The sequence below is a fragment of the Acinonyx jubatus genome, chromosome C1 (assembly GCF_027475565.1).
Source record: "Acinonyx jubatus isolate Ajub_Pintada_27869175 chromosome C1, VMU_Ajub_asm_v1.0, whole genome shotgun sequence".
NCBI classification, from domain to species: Eukaryota; Metazoa; Chordata; class Mammalia; order Carnivora; family Felidae; genus Acinonyx; species Acinonyx jubatus.
Window position 1 is genome coordinate 202,921,901 of NC_069381.1, and position 23,818 is coordinate 202,945,718.

General features: G+C 39.8%; 1 protein-coding gene across 2 annotated transcripts in view; it reads right to left on the reverse strand.

Annotated features, from left to right (window-relative positions):
- Positions 1 to 23,818, reverse strand: part of FARSB (phenylalanyl-tRNA synthetase subunit beta) — a 72,499-nt gene that overhangs the window by 36,969 nt on the left and 11,712 nt on the right. Inside the window, exons 5-16 of one of the 2 annotated variants that reach the window (XM_053215851.1) lie at positions 23,210 to 23,325; positions 18,461 to 18,611; positions 17,574 to 17,682; positions 15,739 to 15,809; positions 14,214 to 14,275; positions 13,246 to 13,297; positions 9,762 to 9,823; positions 9,078 to 9,285; positions 8,510 to 8,590; positions 5,278 to 5,370; positions 1,424 to 1,611; positions 798 to 1,377 (exon numbers count right to left, since the gene is read on the reverse strand). In XM_053215851.1, coding sequence (XP_053071826.1) covers positions 1,447 to 1,611; positions 5,278 to 5,370; positions 8,510 to 8,590; positions 9,078 to 9,285; positions 9,762 to 9,823; positions 13,246 to 13,297; positions 14,214 to 14,275; positions 15,739 to 15,809; positions 17,574 to 17,682; positions 18,461 to 18,611; positions 23,210 to 23,325 — 1,170 coding nt within the window. In that variant the 3' untranslated portion in view covers positions 798 to 1,377; positions 1,424 to 1,446. Of the gene's footprint in view, positions 1 to 797; positions 1,378 to 1,423; positions 1,612 to 5,277; positions 5,371 to 8,509; positions 8,591 to 9,077; positions 9,286 to 9,761; positions 9,824 to 13,245; positions 13,298 to 14,213; positions 14,276 to 15,738; positions 15,810 to 17,573; positions 17,683 to 18,460; positions 18,612 to 23,209; positions 23,326 to 23,818 lie in introns of those variants that run through there. The other variant, XM_027049516.2, reaches the window with a different exon arrangement.

Sequence of the window (23,818 nt, forward strand, 5' to 3'; positions counted from 1 at the left end):
AAGAGAAGAAGTATGTTTAAAAAGATTTTGAAAAGTATAAAGTACCGTCCAAATGCAAGGTGATGCCGTTAGCCGAAGACAAGGCCGCACGCTGGGAAGTGGCTAGAATCCAGCTTTGGCGGAAGAGTTTGCTACGAAAGGTTCACATACTGTCAGCATGGACGTGCCTCTCTAGCGGCCACTTCCTAAGATCAGCTGGCTTACAGCCAACGGTTCTCAACTACTTTGGGCGGTCAGAACAACGGCCATATGATCCGCTTCGAGAGAAACTGAGGAAAAGGCCTTTGCTGGGTCAACAGATTCAAAAGAAAACACTGAGTTCTGCAGTCTGGGGTGAGGCTCCTGAATAGAACAGTTCAAACAGGATTTGAACAGTTAAATCCAGGGAACCAGAGAAAGACTGCCAGCAGTTCAGCCACTTGATGGCACCGCTCCCCAAGAAATGATCTCCTATGCAGCTCCAAACAGACCTCAGTCTGAGGACAAAAGTTTGAGTAAGACTGACATCCTTGGCAACCAGGTTTAAGTACCAACTAAACACAGGTTTCTTCAGGAATCTCTGAGTTCCAGATGGTGGACCAAGCAACTGGCTGTACTAAGAAGTCCAGACGACACTCGAGACAAAACCTGGTAAAACGTGTATAATAACTAGTACAAGAGTGACAGCGAACAGCCACTGCTAACTAGAATGGCAAGATATCAAGTACCTTAAAATGACATGCACATAAATCACAGGATGTAAGGAAATGTTCCGTAGTACTTTTTTTTTTAATGTCTCTTTCTTTTTGAGAGAGAAAGAGTCAGAGACAGAGCGTGAGCAGGGGAGGGGCAGAGAGAGAGGGAGACACAGAATCAGAAGCAGGCTCCAGGCTCCGAGCTGTCAGCAGAGCCTCACGCAGAGCTAGAACCCATGAGCCGAAGTCAGATGCTTCATGGACTGAGCGACCCAGGCACCCCTCAAGTTGAGGTTTTAATAGGGTTCTTCATAAATGTTAAGTTCTTTACGATTTGCTTTCCATTTAAAGAAATAAGAGAGCAACCAAATATTTGAATAGCTTCCTTGGATGGATTCATATCAATCATGAAAACTAAATTTATGAAACAAATGGGAAAATTTAAACACGAGCTGGGTCTTCGATGATAAAAGAGTGTGGCTTATTTTTTAAAAATCAAGAGTGGCCTCTGTTATCTTTTAGAGATACATTATCTTCTAGAAATACATACTAAAGTGTTTGCTGATGACATGACAGGATGTCTGGGAACTACATCAAAAGAACATGGGGAAGCAGGCTAGAGTACAAACAGATGAAAGACTGGCCATGTGGTGATAACTGCTGAGCCGGGCGCTGGATTCACAGGGGTCATCATACTGCTTACCTTTTAATCCGGGCGCTGGATTCACAGGGGTCATCATACTGCTTACCTTTTAATATGCAGGTGAAATTTTCATAATAAAATGCTTTCAGCAGGACTAAAAGGGGACTTGTTCTTACCTCTGCTAGAATCTTTTACTACAATGTCAGAGATTTCAAACAGTTTCAGAGGAAGGGGCATCTTCCGATTCGCAGCTATGGTCTTTAGGAGGCCAGGAAGAAGGGTAGTGCGTGCCACCTACAGGAGAACACGTGAAATTGCATTGACCAAAGGAGAACCAAACCGACCTGGGGACAAGGCCAGAACTCAACAGCTTCACAGCAAGACTCTTCTGGAAAATGCAATGCCTAAATATCCAAATCATTTTTAATTTTCAATTCCAAGACAAAAACTTAAAATATTCTGGCTTCCAAACTTAAAAAATGAAAAGTCACAAAACTTGATCCCAAAATGAGAAACAAGTATTATAAATACAATGCTTGTATCTAGGATTGGTTATTTAAGACTTTAAATATATAAATTTTCATATCCTGCTTTATTTTATAAAGAAATTGAAGGATATTACAAGAAACCCAAGTATTTATATAAGTTAAATCAGAATCAAATTCTTAAAAACCAAGACCAGGGAAAATGTAAATGCAATTAAAATACCATGACAACGAGAAAAAAGAACGCAAATACGTAAGCACTAAAAAAATTATGCAGTTGCTATGGGCAAGCTGTGACTATAGTTTTCAGCTTCGTAGCCAAAGAAATACAACCATACATCCTAGTTCTTAAAAACAAAACAGCTTCCCTACTTCTGTCTCAAATAAATTTCTCATTCTGAGCTCAAGGAGACAGGTGGGCTTTTGACGCATCACGTTACCACACCAGTTTTATGAGCAGTAGTAGGAAACCATCATCAAGAACGTGGGCTCTGGAGTCAGACACGAGCACTGCCATCCTCTGCCCAGACGACTGCGTGAGCTCACGCTGGTTTCTCGGCTTCCACTCCTGCTACCTTATGGTCTGTTCTCCACAATGATCCTTTAAAGCTCAAATCAGATCAGGAACCTCCCCTGCTCAAAAATCTAATAGGTTTCCACCCAACTGTGAATAAAACCATGCCCTACATGGGGTCCTTGTATCTAAATCTGGCCCTGGCATCCTCTCCAACTTCAACACATGCTGCCCCCACCGGGCGTACCGGGCTTCAGCCACACTCCGTGAGCAGACTTCCACCTCAGGCCTCCATGCCTCCTCCCTACCTCCACTTCATACGTTCTTCCTGTGGATTCACATGTGGCGGTCTTACTTTCTTTAGGTCTCTTCTCAACAGGTCCTCTCCCACAAAGGCCTGTCTGTCCTGACCACCCTGACTAAAACAGCAGCCCCTCTGAGATCCTACAGGCATAACAGTAATAAGCCCCTAAGACTTGCTAGTAGAATGTGTGTTGAGGAAAGAGAACGGCTTTCCTACCAATCTCACTCTACCAACTGCTGCGAGCAGCCTTAATCTCGGTGCTTTTCTAAATACTGCTCACGTTCACGAATGGAGAGAAAGTGCCCAAACCAATCAGAAACAAAACTGCAATGTTAGAAGAAAGCTTAACTTACTGTAATACAGACAAGCTTCCTGTGTAAATAATTTTTCTTAGGTTCCCCCCCCCCCCATTTTACAGATAAGCCTTATTTGCTTGTTTAGAAACTCACGGCAATACAAATAGTGAAAACTGAATCCAATCAAACTTCTACATCTACCTACCGACATACTAGAAATATAGGGGACCAGTGGAACGTATTCCACAAAATCTTAACTGTGGGAACTCTACAGGACAAATGACCCCATTTCTTCAACAAATAAAGTGAAAGGGAGAGAGGAAAAGACAGCGATGGCTAGAGGAGCAATCTGTAAATTAAAAAGACTTAAGAAACACATCAACTTTGTACGAACATTTGAACGCCAAATCAAACTATTAAAAAACTTGAGACAACTGGAAAAATGTGAACAATGATTGGCTACTTAAGGATACTAAAGAATACTATTGCTGACTTGGGGGAATGTGGTAACGTTCTGTAATTTTGTTTATAGTTATAATAAAAATTTCCATGTTTTAACTAAATGACATTTCTTCTTATATCCATTCTCTAACATCTCTGTGAGAAAATACCCCCAAATTAAGAATTATGCAAGAGAAAGAATGGGCTTAGACAATAAACGGAGTTACAAGTCCACAAACAACTTTACATTTAACCATAAGCAAACAGAAACCTGTCAGCCCCATGAGTAGCACTAGGATATATCTGCTAGTAAACCATGAATAAACTGCAGAATCTGTCGAATCCAAAAGATAGCCTCTCATCTAATGTATTTTATGCAGAATTATTGATTCTGAAAGTGTGCTAAACCACTACTATTTATAGTGATATTTAATGTGCTTCTGATTTGTTTTCCTTCCACTTACATAGAAAACAGAATGTAAACCTAAAGAACATTACCTCATCTTACATCTATCAAACTTGATAAACAAAACTGGGAGAAAACGGAAAACCTGGAATAAATGCAAATAAAAACCCAGTTAAGATTTACTGAAAAATCCCTCTACCCAAATGATTTTGAGTGTCTCCTATTAAAAAGAACACCATAAGAGAGAGCAGTAGAAAAGCTAGTGGGCCTCAAAGCAAACTTATGATCACAATCCTTCCAAATTGGCATAATTCTTCAAAGTTCTGACACCGAATACCAAGAAACAACTCATGTACTTGGTCCATGTTATTATCAATTAGTTCTTTAAACAGCCTCGCCCTAATCTACCGCATTAGTGGGTAGCCCTATAGATTAAATCTAACTTTAAAAAAAATCTAAATTTTAACATTTTTAGAACTTTAAAAATTTTTAGAATTGAGCCTTCTTTTACAGATGTAAAAACCACAGAACTATCTTAAGAGTTCACATGTTATCAACAGCATTAATTTATTTGAAAGCATTTCTTCCCAATTCTAAGATTTCCCTTGATTCCAAACCCGGGTTAAAGAAAAATCATCAAGAGGGGCACCTGGGTGGCTCAGTCGGTTAAGTATCCGACTTCGGCCCAGATCATGATCTCACAGTTCGTGAGTTCGAGCCCCACATCGGGCTCTGTGCTGACAGCTCAGAGCCTGGAACCTGCTTCGGACTGTTTCTCCCTCTCTCTCTGCCCCTCACCTGCGTGCACTCTCTCTCTCTCTCTCAAAAATAAATAAAACGTTAAAAAAATTTAAAAGAAAAAAAGAAAAATCATCAAGAATTGCGCCTGTAAGCAAAACAGAATGAGAGCGGGCCAGTATGAAAGAGGGGAGATGGTTTAAAGTCATTAATAAGCAAAGGTATCATAATCTATAAAAAGAGCGCTTCAAGGTAATATCGAGTCTATAATGTAAATCATTTAACGCTTACTAAGGTAGTATCATTTGCACTGACATATTCCTACACCCTGTGTGAAACTGCCATTGAACTAAAGGATTACCACAAAAAAAAAAATGGAGATGGCTTAGTCAAAAACTGATGTAGCAACTAATTTCAAAGTGAATGACTTCACAGAGGTACTGTGAATAGTTACTGACTCATTTACTACAAATGGGTAGAAAAGATGAAAACGTCAAATAGTACTTAAAAAGTCAACTGATTTGAAAGGAATGAAATGGAAAGTTCAGATAAGACTGGGCTACACAGCACAGAGCAAGCAAAGACCCACTGTAAATCAATCAAGAAAAGATTACAAAAAGGTGTTAAGAATTTGTCAACAAAGTATGCAGGAACCAACTATCCTCTATCCAAGAAGAGACTTTTAAAAAGCTCTAAGACTTTGTTATCTGAAGTATAATAACTTATGTACCACCTCTCAGTATTTACTCAAACTCTTAGCTACTTAGAATTCTCACCTGGAATTCAGCTGTCTTAGGATTACTTATGTGGACTGCCTTTGTTGCAGAGATGTCCAAACCAAGTTTATCAGCAATATCTTCTTGGGAGCACTAAGAAGTACATACAAAATAAATAAGGAAAAACAATGACTAAATTGAATATACAAAGTATTTAAGGCTATAAGTCAACTTATGGTCTTGTAGCAATGTAGATTCTCTGTATAAAGAAGTTAAAGAAAAAGAAAAGAATACATGTATCAACTACTTCAGGGCCACAGCAGATATAATTTCACATTAACAGTTCTTTTACAAGGAGTTCTATCTATGATACAGAGGCAAAGTAAGTTTTCCACATGTTGATGGTGCTATAACTGTATCTGGGCCCTTCCTAAGCTAGCCTCTCACTTACCAGTCTAGTCTCTTACAACTAGCTACCCATTCCCTGAATCTTACACTCTTCCTTCCTTCCTTTTACCATTAGTGCCTTCCCCCAACCTACCTACTACCATCCCCCAACAGAGTTCTACCTCTTCCATAGATATATTCCTAGTGACTCCAACTTCTCTCTCCTCCCTTGGTGTTCCTATGGCTTTGTTTTGATTATCATTATAATGTCTGCTAAATACATACTGACTTACGGTAGAATGACAGGAATAAGAGCAGAATTCAAGTGGCCTGAATTCTGCCCAACATTCTTTCTACTTGATCATTTAACTTCTGTGCATCTGTGCTTGATAAAGCTCTGAGGAATAAACTCTTAAGCACTCACCCACCAAACAGAGAAAGAGGCTGGTCACAAAACCAGAATGATAGGCAGAAGGTATGAAAATAAAACTCACTATTAGATGCATTACATCTAACAAATGAGTTAACAAGATAATGCAAATAAAGTACCTGGCACAAACTAAGCTCTCAAAGAAATATTAACAGTGATGCTTAATAAATTACTAAGAACAAGTATCACATATTAATGCTAACTGATAACTGCTGCAAAGGAGTTTAAAACTTAACATGAAAACTGATGTACCATCAGGGTACTGAACCATCTCCAACATTAGGTGATGTTGCCTAATTGCACTATTTTACCAAATGGTCTTCAAGGGCTAGTTAGTCTGCATTTCTCTTGGGGGGAAAAAAAACACGGATGGGCTCCGATTTTATGTCAATGCCAGTTCTAATGATTCTTGCCACCTCTCTTGGGAGGGATACTGAAGCCACATGCAGGCAGAGCAGAAAAAAGCTCCCTGATCTGCCATGGCTGCAGAGGTAGAGAATCATGGCAGGCATACTGGGAATAATCAAATTTTCTCTACAACACGGAGGTGGTTTTATAACAAGATATAATGTGATGAATTAGGAAATGCAATGTAAATAATGCAATCTACTCTCAAGAAGAACTCATCTGTATTAAAAAAAAAAAAAACATCGTTCTGCACAGCAACACAGGTAGGTATGTGAGTGACCTTGTACTTTATCACAACAATGGAGGATAACGGACTGAGATTAGAAGCAGTTTAAATTTTTTCTTTTTAAACACTACTTCTGCAAAAAGGCAGGGAAACACACATGCCGAAGTCTAAACAGCAGTTAGTTCTGGGGAGGAAAATAGGGTTAGAATCCAGAGGGCCAACAGAAGGGAATAGTCATCGTTTACTCTACATGGTTCTGTACAGGTTTTGAATCCTTTCAAATCAATCCTATGTCACTTCATTTAAAATTTTTTTTTAACATTTATTTATTTTTGAGAAAAAGCATGAGCAGGGGAGGGGCAGAGAGCGGGGAGGGACGCAGAATCCAAAGCAGGCTCCAGGCTCTGAGCTGTCAGCACAGAGCCCAACGTAGGGCTCTAACCCAAGAACCATGAGATCATGACCTGAGCCAAACTCGAATGCTTAACTGAATGAGCCACCCACCTGGGTGTTAGGTGTCCGACTTCAGCTCAGGTCATGATCTCACAGTTCGTGGGTTGGAGGCCCGCGTTGGGCTCTGTGCTGACAGCTCGGAGCCTGGAACCTGCTTTGGATTCTGCATCCCTCCCCCATCTCTGCCCCTTCTCTGCTTGCGTTGTGTCTTGCTCTCTCAAAAATAAATAAATGTTAAAAAATAATTTTTAAATAAAATAAAATGCAATACATTTCTTGGGGCACCTGGGTGGTTCGGTCAGTTAAGCGTCTGACTTCAGCTCAGCTCATGATCTCAAGGTTCATGAATTCAAGCCCCATGTCAGGCCCTGCGTTGACAGCTCAGAACCCGAAACCTGCTTTGGATTCTGTGTCTCCCTCTCTCTGGCCCCTCCCAGTTCATGCTCTGTTTCTCTCTCAGAAAGAAATAAAACATTAAAAACAATTAAAAAAACAAATTTAAAATCTAAATAAAGGACTAGTGAATCAGCAAAATGAAAATGTTGACCAAGAAGATCCGTGAGATCCCTTCCCATGTTAGCATCCTACAAATACAAATGCTCACTAAAAGGACCCGGAGAGGTTGCATCTCCCTCTCCCCACATACATAGTAGCGTAGCCCCCACTCCTGCCTTCTGTAAATACAACACTGAGAAGTCTATGTCTGGAGTCGAGCTGAGGGGAGAAAACGAATTAGTTTTGTTTTCCTTTGGTTTGGGTTTTGCCCTATGTCATTAAGCAGAAGCTTGCTTGAATACTCAAGAACCATACTTGAGTAGGCACCACATAAATGCTCAGCAAGAGAAGAAGAACTATAAACGGCATACATATTTTATTCTTTTCAAATGGTCAATCTGCAGGGGGAAGGGGATTTCCTTCTATTTTGTAATAAAATTCATTTCCTGATTCAAGTCTTTTATGTCAGCTTTCCAACTCAAAGCAAATGTTGTGAACATGTTCAAAGACCAGTTTAATGTGTAACAGTCCACAAACCCTTAACCAGGGCGGCATCTAGTGGGCACAGACACAACCAAATTAAGACTAAATATTCTAACTTCATCAGTCTGGTTATGAAATTCATTGCAAATTCAACCCTTAACATTTCCATGCTAATAAAAAATACACAGTTATCTGTCATTTAAGACTGTTTTGTCCTCCATGATTTTCAGTGACTAAAAAGAAAACATTTCTTCACTAGAAATTGTACGTTCTCAAATGAAAACATTTTTCTAGAACCTGGAAATGTTAGCAGTCCGGCTTTTGTAAGTTCGTGTCAGGAATCAGAGAATACAGTAATTCAGGGATTCACTGTCAACAATCAGCTGCACAGAAAAGCACACAGGACATACCAGAGCAAAGGTAAGCGCTTCAGTGAATCCGGCGGCCGCCATGTCATACCGTAGGAGCTCTGTGAGCTTATTAAGAGGAAACTGAAAAAAAGATATTTCACTTTATTTCACCTCAATAAAATTTCCTACTGACAAAAGGTTTAAACAAAACATGTCATTAAAAAGAAAACCCCCTTCCATCCTAATACCGCTAGCACCCCCGTTTTAGCCCTCCCCACCGCCCCACTACCCCACTATTCCTACACAGATGTCCAAACCCCCACTTGACCTCTCCCACACCAAACTTCTGCCTTCAGGCCAGGTTGAGGAAATGAATATCCCAGTTAAAGATTCAAAAGGGCTCCAAACTCGAAACCTGTCTTTCTTCAAGTACTAGCCATCACAAGTTTTCAACTTACTCTAATCCACTGGGCATCTGTTTTGTATCCTCTCCATAGCAAATGCCTCTCATGGCACAGCATGTCCAAATGCTACTTAATTCCTATGTTCTGTTTTTCCCAAAACCTTCCTGCCATTCAATAATCAGTCTCTCACAATAAGGAATATTTATTTAAGGGTGCAATCTTACTTGATTAGCTATGGTGTATGTTTTCGGGAGAGCCATCTGAATGTTGTTATATCCGTAAGCAATAGCTGCGTCTTCCACAATATCACATGCGTGGATAACGTCAGCTCTGGTTGGAGGGATCTCAATCTCAATCTGATTCCCGTCGCCTATTACTTCGGACTTTAAATGCATCCTGGTTAGAAGCTTGGCAATATTTTCTGGAGTTTCTCTGAAACAGGAATGTACAATCCATAAACTTCACTGGATTACTTAAAACATGCTTATATTTTGGGGCGCCTGGGTGGCTCAGTGGGCTCAGTCATGATCTCATGGTTTGAGTTCGAGCCCCGCGTCGGGTCGGGCTCTGTGCTGACAGCTCGGAGCCTGGAGCCTGCTTCTGTTTCTGTGTCTCCCTCTCTCTCTGCTCCTCCCCTGCTCACACTCTGTCTCTGTCTCTCTCAAATATAAATAAACATTAAAAAATTTTTTTAAAAAATGCTTATATTTTGTTTTAAAATACTCTAAGTATCACCTTTCTTTCGGAGTTCCGTTAGACAGACACTAGATATCACAACAGAGGATTTATTATCACTTACTCTGAAAAGATACGAAAACCCTAAGCATTCTTCCAAGAAAAATTAAAGTCCTGTGGGTACTTCATTCTTGAATTCTCTCCAACAGTAAATAAATGTTTTCAAAGCGTACCTGATTCCAACTTTTTTGTTAATTAGATCAGCTCTCACTATCTCTTTTCGGTAAGCCAGTTCCTTCAAAGAGAAAAAGTTTGAGAAGCTTCAGTCATTCCCTGTCAGCTACAGTGTTAGACTCTAATTTTACGTCATCTTACTGTGCAGTTTGCCCTCCCAAAAAACCGTTGTTAGAGCGAGACACTGAAAATAAACATAATGTTTCGAAAACATTATGGAGGAATAAATCTGCTACATTAGGTTCATAACTGAACATTCTACTTGCTAGACAACAGGAACTTCTCAGAAATATAAAATGTCAAACACTTTTCTCTTAGATGATCAATCACCACTCTCTACAATAAAACCCTGGTACATCATTTCTAAGATGCTTATAAATCCTAAAGATTTTGAATCTCCTCTCATGCAAGCTGGTGTATACGACCAAGAAAGAGTTCAAATACCACCGTGTACTATACGACCAAGAAAGAGTTCAAATACCACCGTGTACTGTCAAATATCAACATTAAGCTAAATCTAAGTGTTACAAAGAAACCCCTTTCTTATCATTTATTCTGGTGGGGAATGCGACCAGGCGCCCCCAGGCAGTCCTAGCGATCATCAGTCTGCTCTAGAAGGTAGGGCTGGAAGCATCTCATAAATCGGTACTCACTCTCCTTCAAACAGCACATAGCTGTGCCATGTTAGGTAGGAACAAATATGTATAAAACTCAGGCTTTTCGGCACCTTTGCACACATATCTATGAATGTTTCTTATCACTAAATTACTCTCAAAAGTGGAACTACCACTAGCAAAAAAAGGCTGTATCTAAAAATGTTTGGATTCAAGTAAGGACAATGGGCCAGAGCCCTGCCATTCAAAATGCAGTTCTCAGGCAGAAACATCATCATCACCCAAGTGCCTCTTAGAAATGCAGACTCTTTGGCCTTGTTGCTGGGAGCAGTGGCAATGGAACTACTGAATCCAGATCTGATATCAAGATCCTGAGCTGATGTGACTGCACGTTAGGGTTTAAAAAGTACAACACCAGATGCTAATGACTGCCACAGAAACAACCTTCACTGAGTCGTTAATATGAACTAAACAGTACAAGACACTTTGAAGATACTAACCTTAACCCTCACAACAGATACTATTAGATTTCTTATTTGTGAAATGAGAATAGTAAATTTTAGATGAGTAACTATTCCCTGATCACAACAATGGTAAGCTGCTGAGGTTGTGACGCTATATTCCCAGTGCTTACAAACATGCTCACAAGAGAATAAGCACTTGGTATACAATTAATGAGTAAGTGTGTCCAAGTAGCAAATGAACAAACATGTGAACTGACATGTTCAGGCAGCCTAATTCCAAGGCTCCCACCATCAACCACCAGCCTCTCTCACTGCCTTCCACTTTATCTTTTCAGGTCCTCTTATTCTTTTATATGAAATAACAGAAGACTAGGAAGAACTTCCAAAGTGTTTTAAAAAACATGCTATTTCACATGAGGAACAATCAGTTCCTCAGAAGGTCATTCTCTTCTGGGAGGACAATCTGAGAAGAGCTGTTTTAATCCACATTTATAAGGAAATAAATTAACAAATGACAACACTGATACAGTACTCCCGTTCAGAAATCCCATCATTTCAAATTTATGAAACCTCTTTATAATGCAAACAAATTCAAGGAATTAGCTACATGAGAAAAGTCAACCAAATTTTAACGTATCTTTTTCTTCCTCAAAGTACATATTTCACTTTTGTTAACACTTGACGATTCTTGGGGCGTCTGGGTGGCTCAGTTGGTTGGGTGGCCGACTTCAGTTCAGGTCACGATCTCACAGTCCAGGAGTTCGAGCCCTGCGTCGGGCTCTGTGCTGACAGCTCAGAGCCCGGAGCCTGCTTCGGATTCTGTGTCTCCCTCTCTCTCTGCCCCTCCCCTGCTCATACTCTGTCTCTGTCTCTCAAAAATAAACATTAAAAAAAAAAAGTTAAACAAAAAATACTTGACAGTTCTTCACATTAAAGAGAAAAAAACTTTCTCAACTCGAGACATCACTGTAAAACAAACTAAAAAGCTATCTCTGGCTAATCCCAAGTACTACTGTGGTAAATCACATAAACGGCCAATTCTTCCCAACTCTGCTGCATCCATGGACTCACAATATAACACTTGAGGCCCCCACACTGAGAAATGAGAGTCTATTTCACCCTCCTTCAATCCAGCAAAATGACTGGCTTAGGCCAACAGGACACCATGCTTAAAAATACTGAAGCACTGGACTTGCTCTCTCTCGCTGCTGGGAACCCTGCAACTGCCACCATGTAATAAAGACCAAACTACCTTGCTGGATGTGACAGACACTTGACCTGGGTACTCCAAGGCTAAGCAGACTTGATTGAGGCCATCAAAGGTCATCTAGCTGCTAGCCTACCAACCAGCTGATGACCCGGAACAAGGCTGGCAGAGGTTAGCCAAGCCAGCTCAGACCAGAACCACCCAGCTGACCAACAGAATCATGATTCTATTGTTCATGGTCATGAACAAATCTTTGTTGTTTTAAGTCACTAAGTCTTAAGATATCAGTTAATTATATAACAAAAGGTAACAGCCACTAAAAATTTTTAACTGATACTGCCCATTTCAACGTTTTCTATAGTTATACATTTATTTTGAATTACCATCAATATTCTAGAATAAAATAGGATGCTAAATTACTCATGTTTTCAGGACGGGGTGTTCTGACCTCAGCAGGTTTCATCTACTTTAAAAGCTATTTAAATAGTAGAAACTATTCCAGGCTGTGATCCACTTCTTAAGTGACGGAGGAATAGTGAAAATTCCAAAGAAAAAGAGCTTAAAGAATGGCCTCACTGAATCATAACCACAACTAAATGACTAATACAGTCATGTGTTGGAATGGTCATCTTTATTTATAAAACCATCTTAGGGGAAGAAAAAAACCCAGTCAGTTAAGAATAATGTTGGTTTAGATTTTTCTTTTACTAAGATCCTACGTCTGGACAATAATCGTGCTTATTCCTTAGTCCTGCTAATACATTCGGAATTTTTAGTTACAGTGATGGCCTTTAGCAACTGTTAACTCAAACGTGAACAGATTAATTAGGTTTGGAGGGCTGAGTGATCTTAAAAGGGGTCAGACTATAAATTACCCAGTTAACTAGCTAATAGAAGAAATCAGAGGAATTCTGGCCACGTACTGTGGTCATATAATGGAGTTGGTGGCTGAAGCCCAACTGTCACACAGCTCTCCCACTTAACAGCAAGAGGCAAGCTATTTAACATCTGAAGGTCTCTAACTCCATCTGGGAAAGGGCATTAATAACAGCACCCACCTTCACAGGGGCAATGTGATTATGTCCATGTAATGCACATAGTATAGTGCCTGCCATGTGGGTGGACGGACATACAACGAGCACTCCAGCACCATTATTGTTACCACCTGTGTTATCAAGTCCACTTCTTAAATACTTACTGGAAAGATGTATGATTTTCCATTAGGAAAAACTACCTCAGCGGCTTCAACCCTTAGGAAAAAAAAAAGAGAAAGCCAGAAATAAAACACTTAAAAAAAAGGCAGTGAGTTCTAGAAATGAACGTATGGCTCACAAGTCTCTCACTTGGCCTGTAACAATAGCCTCAACACATTCAATCCATTCATGTTCCAACACTGCCGCCTGGATTAATCCCCCTGCATTCGCTGCCCCCCTGCTGTTGCACTCGCCGTGGCTCCCATCTCTCCTGGGGCAGCGCACGCCTGACGTTCTCTTCTCGGGGCTGCAAAGCATGCTTCCCCTGTGGGCTCCCCGCCAACACGGACGCACCATTCCAGCCTTCACCAGGGTGCTGTGTTACACCACGAAAGCTGGCTACGCAACCGCTCAGGGGTGCATCAAGCAACAAAACTGGCACTGCCGCGCGATTTCAGGCGTGGGCTCTGCAGTGATGCAGCTATTCTGAATTATAATGAACACTTGAATGAACAATGATGCTGATACGCAGCAAGGGCCGTTTAAATGTTGTCTAAGCCAACAATAGGCTCTGGAAAAAAATACAGAGATCTTAGTGATACAAAGAGGATAAATGCTTTGCTCTCATACGTGCTTCCCTACTTGTTTAGCTGTTCCTCAGCTGCCCCTCCATGTTTACATCCTCAAATGCAATGATCCTTAAACACAGCTTGAATTTCGTTGCCTCCACGAGGTATGCCCAGGTGCCTCAGCTGGCAATAACCTGCCCTTACAGCCAGAACGTCACTGAAATTTATTTTAAAGTACTTATCACTTTTTATTTTATACATTTATGTTCGGATCTTAGCCCCCGCAAAGAGTGGATATATTCTAATCACCAGAGCCACGTTTTTCATCTTTATGTCTAACACAAGGCCTTACTGCTTTGCCTTCAGAACAACAGGCTGTCAATAAAGATGTCAAATGAACTTACATGAACGGATTCTCACAATATTCACTGAACATGGTGACAATAACATCGAGAACTATTTTTGCCTGCAAAAAAAAAAAAAAAAAAAAAGGAAAAGACAAATATTGTAATCTACAGATATATTCTCTCTTCACTCAGATGGAAGTGAAAATTTAATTTAGTCCTCAAACATCTAAAAATGAGACTTTATATATACATTCTAAAAAAGGGAGTGGAATAAGAGCTTGTGAGCTAAAGTAGGCCTAGCCGTACCTTCAGGTGGTCTGAATTTATTCAGTTCTCTGAGAGTTAACAATCCATGACTGAAACAAATCATCCACTTCCCCCAGCCCTCCCCCTTGGGTTCACCAAGTTCCAAGGGAGACAAACGGCTAAGTCTGGGGGTAAACCTCATCAGTGTCCTAGATCTCTGCAGCCAGGCGCCCGACTCCTGGCTCAACCACTCACTAGTAACCGGACTTTGGGCCAGTTCCTTACCATCTTTGTAGGTCACCATCTTCATCTGTTACATGGAGACAATAAAATTCCTATAGTCTCATCTGATTATTATGAAGATTAAATGTTTTAATGTGAGAGCAATGCCTGGCATACTGCAAGGGCCATACAGATTTCTTAAAGTTTTTAACTGGAAAAATATTCTCAGAAAAAAATACAGTAAACTTCTTGGGATATAGGCTTTGCTTTTACATACCCTTCACTGTTTAAATGTAAGATTTAGGAAAGCTACCTAAAGGTCTGTTAACGTATGAATTCTTTTTAATTGGTAAATAGTGTAAGCCATTATCACTCTAGGATTTCTGACAGCAAATATGGCCCATAAAAGTTATAAATGAAATACCTTACAGTGGTGTCCAATCCTGTTAAGATGTATTAGATGCCATTTATCTGCCCTATTTCTACAGGCCAGGCTTCTCCTGCCGTTCAAGCTTATCTTTCCCAATTTGCTTACCTGCCACCTCACCTTACACCTTACTTACCCCGTGTAAAGAAATCGGGGGTGGGGGGTGTTTCATAGCAATCTAATATACGTATTTACTAAAAGTGACTGAACTAGTATTCTACATACTCTAGATATCATCACATGCACATGCCCTTTGTCAACTTGCTAAATAACGCTTCTTTATAGCCAGTTCATTTTTAAAAACTTATTACCAGGTACACAAGGCACCAAATTACTCCGCATTTAAATTAAGCCAACAAACAAGTTATACAACACTTTATTCCATTTCTCAATTTTACAGTTAGGTATATGGCTAATTCTCCCACCAGAATGAGTTCCTTAAAGTCAAGAAACTTGTACCTCATTAAATTCACAGCACTGGAAAGACAGAAGTACTCATTAAAGGTTTGTTGATTAAATGAACACACCATTACCAAGTACAGAATACCTACAGTTTTCTAATTTTCTAAATTTCTGAAGTATGTTCCCATCTACGAAATCAACACTTTGTAGTTCAGCCATATAGTCTTGGCCAGAAATAAAATCTGTCCTGTCCGACAGTATAAAAGTGGAATCTGTTTCACTTACCTTAGTAAAGTCCGTTCCTGTGCATTCAATAAATACATTTCGAGTATTTACAGTTATTTTGGAATGATTTCCTGCAACAAACACAAGGTAACAAAAACAATCAGTTTCAGAAATACAGGTGCACTACAAAAGCTCTCCAACACATGAATGACATTTTCAATTAGGACACTATATAAACTGATATCTCAGAGGTAAGGTGAAAATGCAACCTTTATTTTAAGCCCCCACTGCAAGCAGGTGCATCAAAACAGTAACCAGCTGTTACTGAGTGCATTCAGCCCACCAGCTGCTCTGCCGGCACCGGAAGAAGCCGTCTCCTCGCACCTTCACCACAACCCTGTGCCGGAGCTGCAGGCAAGAACGAACATTCAGAGCTTGAGCTCCTTGACCCTGATTCCAATCCATGAAGCAGCAAGGCTATGATATGGTCTCAGTCCGGCTACTCTGAAGCTCAGGTTCTGAACCACTGTAACAGCTCAAGTCCAAGACCTCAAGGACAACAAACTCTTCTCATCATGAATCAACTAAACCTTCTCCTCTCCAAAAGGGTAACATCTACGGCTCTGAGGTCATTAAATTTTATGAATACATTCAAGTTGCCTCATCAAACAAGCCCTCAGGACTGAGAAAAAGAGGGCCAAAATTCAGTTTAAAAGTTTTAACTATAAAATAGCAGGTTACTGATGAATGGATAAAGAAATTATGGTTTATATACACAATGGAGTACTACGTGGCAATGAGAAAGAATGAAATTTGGCCCTTTGTAGCAATGTGGATGGAACTGGAGAGTGTTATGCTAAGTGAAATAAGCCATACAGAGAAAGACAGATACCATATGTTTTCACTCTTATGTGGATCCTGAGAAACTTAACAGAAACCCATGGGGGAGGGGAAGGAAAAAAAAAAAAAGAGGTTAGAGTGGGAGAGAGCCAAAGCATAAGAGACTCTTAAAAACTGAGAACAAACTGAGGGTTGATGGGGGGGGGGGGGGGGGTGGGTGATGGGTATTGAGGAGGGCACCTTTTGGGATGAGCACTGGGTGTTGTATGGAAACCAATTTGACAATAAATTTCATATATTGGGGAAAAAAAAAAAGAAAAAAATAGCAGGTTAGACAGAATTTGAGCTTAACCAAGCAAATCACAGGCTAAAACCAAAATATCAACACCCTCTGGAAGAACAGGACAGAATCCAGAGACTGGCACCAGTAAGTACCTATGTACCGATATTTACACATTTAAACGTTATATACTAGGGGACCCTGGGGGGGCTCAGTCAGTTGAGTGTCTGACTTCAGCTCATGTCATGACCTCGCAGTTCCTGGGTTTGAGCCCTGAGTGGGGCTCCACACTGACAGCCTGCTGGCGATTCTCTCTCTCTCTGCCCCTCCCCCACTCATGCTCCATCAAAAATAAATTAACACTAAAAAAAATAAAATTAAAGGGGCGCCTGGGTGGCTCAGTCGATTGAGCATCCGACTTCTGCTCAGGTCATGGTCTCACGGTACATGAGTTTGAACCCGGCACTGGGCTCACTGCTGTCCGTGCATAGCCTGCTTCAGATCCTCTGTCTGTCTGTCTCTCTGCCCTTCTCATGCTATCAAAAAATAAATGTTAAAAAAAATTTTTTTTGTTATATAAAAACACCAGTAAAACGTTTATTAAATAAAAACCATTACAATAAAATCTACAAAATTCTGAGATTCCAGATGAAGATTTGATTTGATTCAGCCAAGTCTAAAGTTCAATTCTACAGAAATATTGAAGGATAAAACAGAAAAAAACCCAAAAAACAGAAAACAAACAAAAAACCCTGAGGCTCAAGAAACAACTCACCATTGATGATTGGAGGCATTGAAAGGACGACACCGTTGCTATCATAGATAACTGGGAACAGGGGTTTATTTTCAATGATATGTAAGTAATGTTTAAGGTGGTTGTCAGTCTGAAAAAAAGTAAGCCAAATTATGAATTAGTTTACACACCTATCTAGCACAGAAAAATAATAAAACGGTCCCAAATGAGAGAAAGTTCTAGATTTGATTTGCTAATATAAATATCTCAATAGCCTTGTATACCTCCTCTCCAACAGAAGAGAGATGAGAACACAGCCTGGCCATTTTTCAAGACTGAAAACAGATTTGCAAGCCTGAATGGTCTCAAGTAGAACACAAACCATCACAAGACTACCTCAATAGGAAGGAAATCACTGGCCAATCAGGCCAAGGATAAGAGCTGCTTTTTCTGAATGATACCTACTACTTTTATTTTTCAAATGCCATTTAAAGTGACTACTGAATGATTGTAAGTGCTGGAACCTAAAATGCTAAACAGTAGGAGGTAGACACATTGTAATATTGTTTCTCACAAAAAACTAGCTTAATCTTATTCTTCGTATTCTCATGAGGTTTAATTATACCTGGACAGGAATATCACAATGTGGCATATTCCACTGCATTGGTTCTCAATTCTAGCTGTAGATTAAAATCACCAAGCGCTTAAAAAAAGTAACAAAAGTATGCCCAGGCCACACTCTAGATCAAAGGAATCAGTAGCTCGTGGATGGAGCTAAGACACAGTTTTTTAAAAGGACTCATTTAAAATATTTTTTTTAATAAAAATTAAAAGTAGTCACTTACATCTCCCTATTCCAAGACCAGACATTAAAGGAATTTTCTTGATTTATGGAGAGCTATTGCATAAGATAAAAAAAAACAACATACCTTGTATATGTTCATCAATTCACAGGCTGTATACTCCTTGGTCTTATTTAGAGGCTTGAATTTGATATCTGAAGGTCGCTTTGCAGTGTAAGTAAAAGGGCCTGACAAAGTGTCCAAATCATGGGTACCAATAGCAACCAAGGCTCTTTTCCTAAATGTTGAGAGAAAAGAGGGAGAGGACAGACAAAACAAGTTCTAATAGTCCAAAGCAGATATTCGGGAGCTAACAGACGTTTTAACAAAACGATTTTTGACACTTCCCTAAAATAGCCTGTTATTACAAGGCAAGTTTAGAAGAGTATAATGAACAAATTCTCACAGCCATCCAAAGTAATGAGGAATTCTAAAGCTACTTAAAACACATTATTTCAGGAGCCAGAACAGATTCCTTGCTGCAGTGCTCTCCTAAGTACTGTGTTAACTAGGACATTAGTGAACACTCCCTTTTTCTTTTAACTCCTCTTTGGGTCTTCAAGTGAACAAATGTTTTATTAGAATAAACTACCAAACTGCTGTGTTTTTTGGTTTTTCTATATTTTCCTTAATTTTCTGTCACTAAGCTGTATGACTTCAATAAGGGAAAAAATTAAAGAACTGTGAATTACATTTAAAATTTAATGTGCAAGGGAAGTTCAGAAGGTATTAATTTCATTTGTTCTACAGTTTATGTGCAAAGCATTTAAGGAAATTTTAGGAATTTATAGCAAGTTAAGATTAGGAGAGAAAGAAATGGAAACAGGAATATAAAACAGAGCCAGGAACAATATTAATACTAATTTAGAATCTAAAGGCCTACAGTCTTAGCACACAGTGTCACAAATTTAGCTCTAAGCTTTCTCAAAGACAATTCAAAAAGAAACTTGGTCAAAATGTATGCCATTCTTAAGACTTCTTAAAATTAGTTTTAGAGGGAAATACAAATATATTTTAGTATTTATGTATAAGTGCATATACACACCAGATAAAACGCATTGGCAATCAAGGATTTTATGAAGGTCCACATTACATGACCTGTGAAATAGTTTTCAAAAGTTGTAAGAAATAAATCTTGGTCATCCTTCAAGACAGGTAACAAGAAATTTAAGAAATAAAACTGTTAACAAGCACAAAGAAGTGTTACTTTACTCTGAGTTACGTGCTTCCGGAAGATAGTAACTCCAGAAATATCATAGGTTGTAATACACAGTTCCATAAGTTTAGGTACATTAACTCAAATCCATGTGTAAGAAGGTCCATGTGTGTGTTTTTTTTTTTAATTTTTTTTTTTAATGTTTATTTATTTTTGAGACAGAGAGAGACAGAGCATGAACGGGGGAGGGTCAGAGAGAGGGAGACACAGAACCTGAAACAGGCTCCAGGCTCTGAGCTGTCAGCACAGAGCCTGACACGGGGCTCGAACTCACGGACCCGTGAGATCATGACCTGAGCCGAAGTCGGCCGCCCAACCGACTGAGCCACCCAGGTGCCCGTGTGTGTTTTTTTAAGATAGTAATGATTCCTTAATCCTAAGAGTATCCCCACAAAAGGTCACTAAATTTCGATTTCAAACCCATCACAAAAAAGTAAATTCCATATGAATCAAAGAGCTATGCATTTGGAAAAACGAGATAAACACACATACACTCACAGAAGGAACTACAAAAATTATTCAAAAGAAAATACAGGACAATGTGTAAAACTGGAGTAGGACACCCCTTAAGACACAAAATATACCCCAGATATATGAAAATATGCAACCTAAAAAGTTAGAAATCAAGATTTCCCTATCATACTGGCAAAAATTGTAAAGTCTTGCCCTGAAAAAGCAGGGGAGAGCTGAAAGAACAGAGTGGGAAATTCAGTGGTTGCCAACTGCAGAGGTCTCGCCTAGCTAAGTGTTTTGAATCTGAGTCTAAGTATTCAAAAGTCTTTGCTGGCAAGACAAAATCACTCCTCAGAGAAAATCAAGAACCTTACCCATAACATAACATTCTATGTGCAATCAAAAGACAGGGAAATGGGACTCCTACTCTAGACAAAAAACCAGTCTGTAAAAACCAATGCTAAGATGACCCAGACTGTCAAATCACCATGCAAATTTTAAAGCTCCTACCATAAAAAATGTTCAAGAATTATGGGGAAAATATACACATAAGGAGCAGAAAAGGAAATAACAGCAAAAAAATAAAAAGTAAATAAAAAAAAAAAAAAGAAAGAAACACTTAAGAAGAAGCCAAGAGGGGGCACCTGGGTGGCTCAGTGGGTTGAGCATCTGACTTCGGCTCGGATCATGATCCCCTGGTCAGTGAGTCAGAGCCCCACTTAGGGCTCTGCTGTTAGCTCGGAGCCTAGGGCCTGCTTTGGATTCTATCTCCCTCTCTCTCTGCACCTCCCCTGTGTGTACACTGTTTCTCTCTCAAAAATTTAAAAAAAAAAAGTTTTGTTTGTTTAAGAAACCAAATGGATTCTAGAGATGAAAAAGGTAAAAATTCACTGGACACTTCCGGCCAAGACGGAGTAACAGACTGGATTTACACTCTTGCCTGAAACCACAAAAGGGGACAATACAGGAAACTGTTTCATGGGTGGCCCTGGACATGAGGCAGTGAAGGCAATCCCTGACAGACAGCAAATCAATGAAGGGAGCCCCACGACTGCCCGGCTTACTGCCTCGAGGGGTTTCCACGCTGTAAGGCAGGGAAGGGGGACAGGGTTGGAGATCAGCAGACTCCTGAGTTGAAGAGACGTAACGGGGAGTCCGGGGAGACCAAGACTGCTGGAGTTGACCGGAAACAGTACTGAAGTGGACAGGGCTATCAGAATCCTGGTCATCTGCAGAGGAACCCCCTCAAGGGTTCCGCTGAGTACTGATCAGCGCACACACGTGAGGAAGTTACTCGAGGACAGAGAAAGAACTATCGGAAGAACAGTGTCCGTGCAGACCGAAAACCTGTTTCCTGTGGGAAGGGATCAGGTAGACAGAAAGGTCTTGCCTCCAGATTAGCCGTTTGCCCTACACAGAACCTAATCAAAGAGGGGAAAAGTCAATAAAACCAAAAGCTGGGTTTTTTAGATCAATATGATCGATCCTCCAGCCACAGTGAGCAAGGGAACAGACAGGAATGAAAAGGTGGTATCACTACAGACATTAAGAGGGGCACCTGGGAGGCTCAGTGGGTTAAGCTACTCTGGATTTCCCCTCAGGTCATGATCTCCTTATTCGTGAGATCAGCCCCACCTCAGATCAAGCCCCAACTCGGCTTGGTATGTTCTCTCTCCCCCCGTCTGCCCCTCCTCCACACACAGTCTCTCTCTCTCTCTCTCTCTCTCTAAGAAAACATCGTGAACCACTTTATGCCAATACATTTGATAATGTAAATGAAATGAGTGTATTTCTTGAAAAAAAGTTTCCAAAGCCCATGCAGGAGGTTAATTAAGATTTACTGACCAGTAAGGACACTGGCACACCAGAGTATCAGGATGTAGTTTATGTCTCCCGGTAGAAAAAGCTCAGGATTCCCAGAAATACCACACATACAGAGGTTAAAGCTGAATTAAGTGAGGAAATGCCTTCCAATTTAGTTAAAAATAGATTCTTCAAATAAAGTATGTCCAGAACATATAATCGGGCTCAACCACTTACTAGCTATACCTATGCTGATCAGAAATCTTTTGTTTTGTTCATTTGAGATATTTAAATTCTTACTGTTTTGCTTAATAATGACATTAACAAGCTAACACACAGACTATTTTTACAGCAGAACTGGGAATATTGAGAAACTGAAAAAGTTTCTTTTACCACATAAACAAAGATGTTTCTGGAAATAGAGACCTACTGATGTTTTATTTTTAAAACACTTCGTCCCAGGAGAAAACATCCAGGGTCCCCTCCACCCCTTCCCCATCACTTACACAAAAGCCTCTTCTAGTCTCCAGTTTACCAAACTGCGATTACCGCAATTAATAAATTTTTCTATTTTTATTCAAGACACCTGTAACTGTTAATCATACCTTTTGATCAGCATGAGATATGCTGATATATTTCAGGACCAATACAAAAAAACCTTGCTATGTTAGCTAAAGCTTGATTTTATCCGTAAATATATCATTTACTTCCATTAGGATTTTTTAAATGCTGAAGTTAGTTCAAAGACTCCCACTGTTACCCTCCTTGACCTTTAGGAGTTCAGGAATTATACAGGTTTGAAGATCACTGCGCTAAAGGAGCATATGGGAAATGATGAATAGTAATGTCCAGTAAGTAAGAAAATTCAGTTACTTAGAAGTCTCAAGTTTCATCTGTCAAATTTATAATTATACTCAAGAAGAGACATCAAGCCAAAATTTTTCCATTTTAAAATGACAGGTCATACTTCAAATTACCACCATTTAACATTTAGTAGTATAATGCACTACTAAGAACTTGAACCAAACGACAATAACACAAACATAAAAACCAAGGAAATCTCTAGGACTGGATATTTCTTCTCCATATAGTTTTCCCAACAGAGCTCTTGTTTCTCCATCTATGCACTGTTTATAAGCAGTAACAAACAGCTGTCTGGTAAAATTTAAACTGATTGCAATTTAGCTAAGCAAATTTAAACTTGTTACTCACAGATTAATTTAGAAACGCTTTGAAAAAATCTGCGGAAGAAGAAAGGAAGGAGGGAGGGAGGGGGGGTAGAGAGAGAGAGAAAGGGGCAAAAAGGAAAAAGAGAGGGGAAGGGACAGAGGAAGGTACGGAGGACAGAAGATGCAACGACACACCTGCAAATGTTCTGATGCAGTTTCTCCTGAAGTTCAACGAAGCTGCCGAATCGATCTCTAGTGAACTTGATATTCCGGAGAACCGCAGCCACGGCATAAGGGCGCATCCTTGCCGTCTGCAGTGCATCAGGCCATTAGCTAGAGTCCAGACTAGAGCCTTTCTTTGTGATACGTCTTGTAAAACAAAGGTAGCTGCACTCTCAATACTATCACAAATTCGCAAACACACGTAACATGCATATTCATATACCCATTCAATCCAAGATAGAGTGGTGACAAGAGACAAAGTCGCCATTCTCACGGAATTTACATGTCAGCAAAATTTCTGAAAACTTACTAAATAACTGAGAAAAAATTAGTGTTTTTAAGTAGTTTTCTCATAGTTGATGTTTTTACCAAGGTGATGTCCCCTCAAAGTTTCTGTAAATTTTATTAATGTATCCCAACTTAAACAATTATATCTCAAAGTACTTTAAATAAACACATGGGTGTTATTTCCCAAAATTATTCAGGAAAACTGATGCTTTGCTGTTACTGAGAAATGAAAGGGAACAAACTGACAGTTTTTAAGAGCTAGAGGCTAAATATACATCCATTTTTAGCAAATGA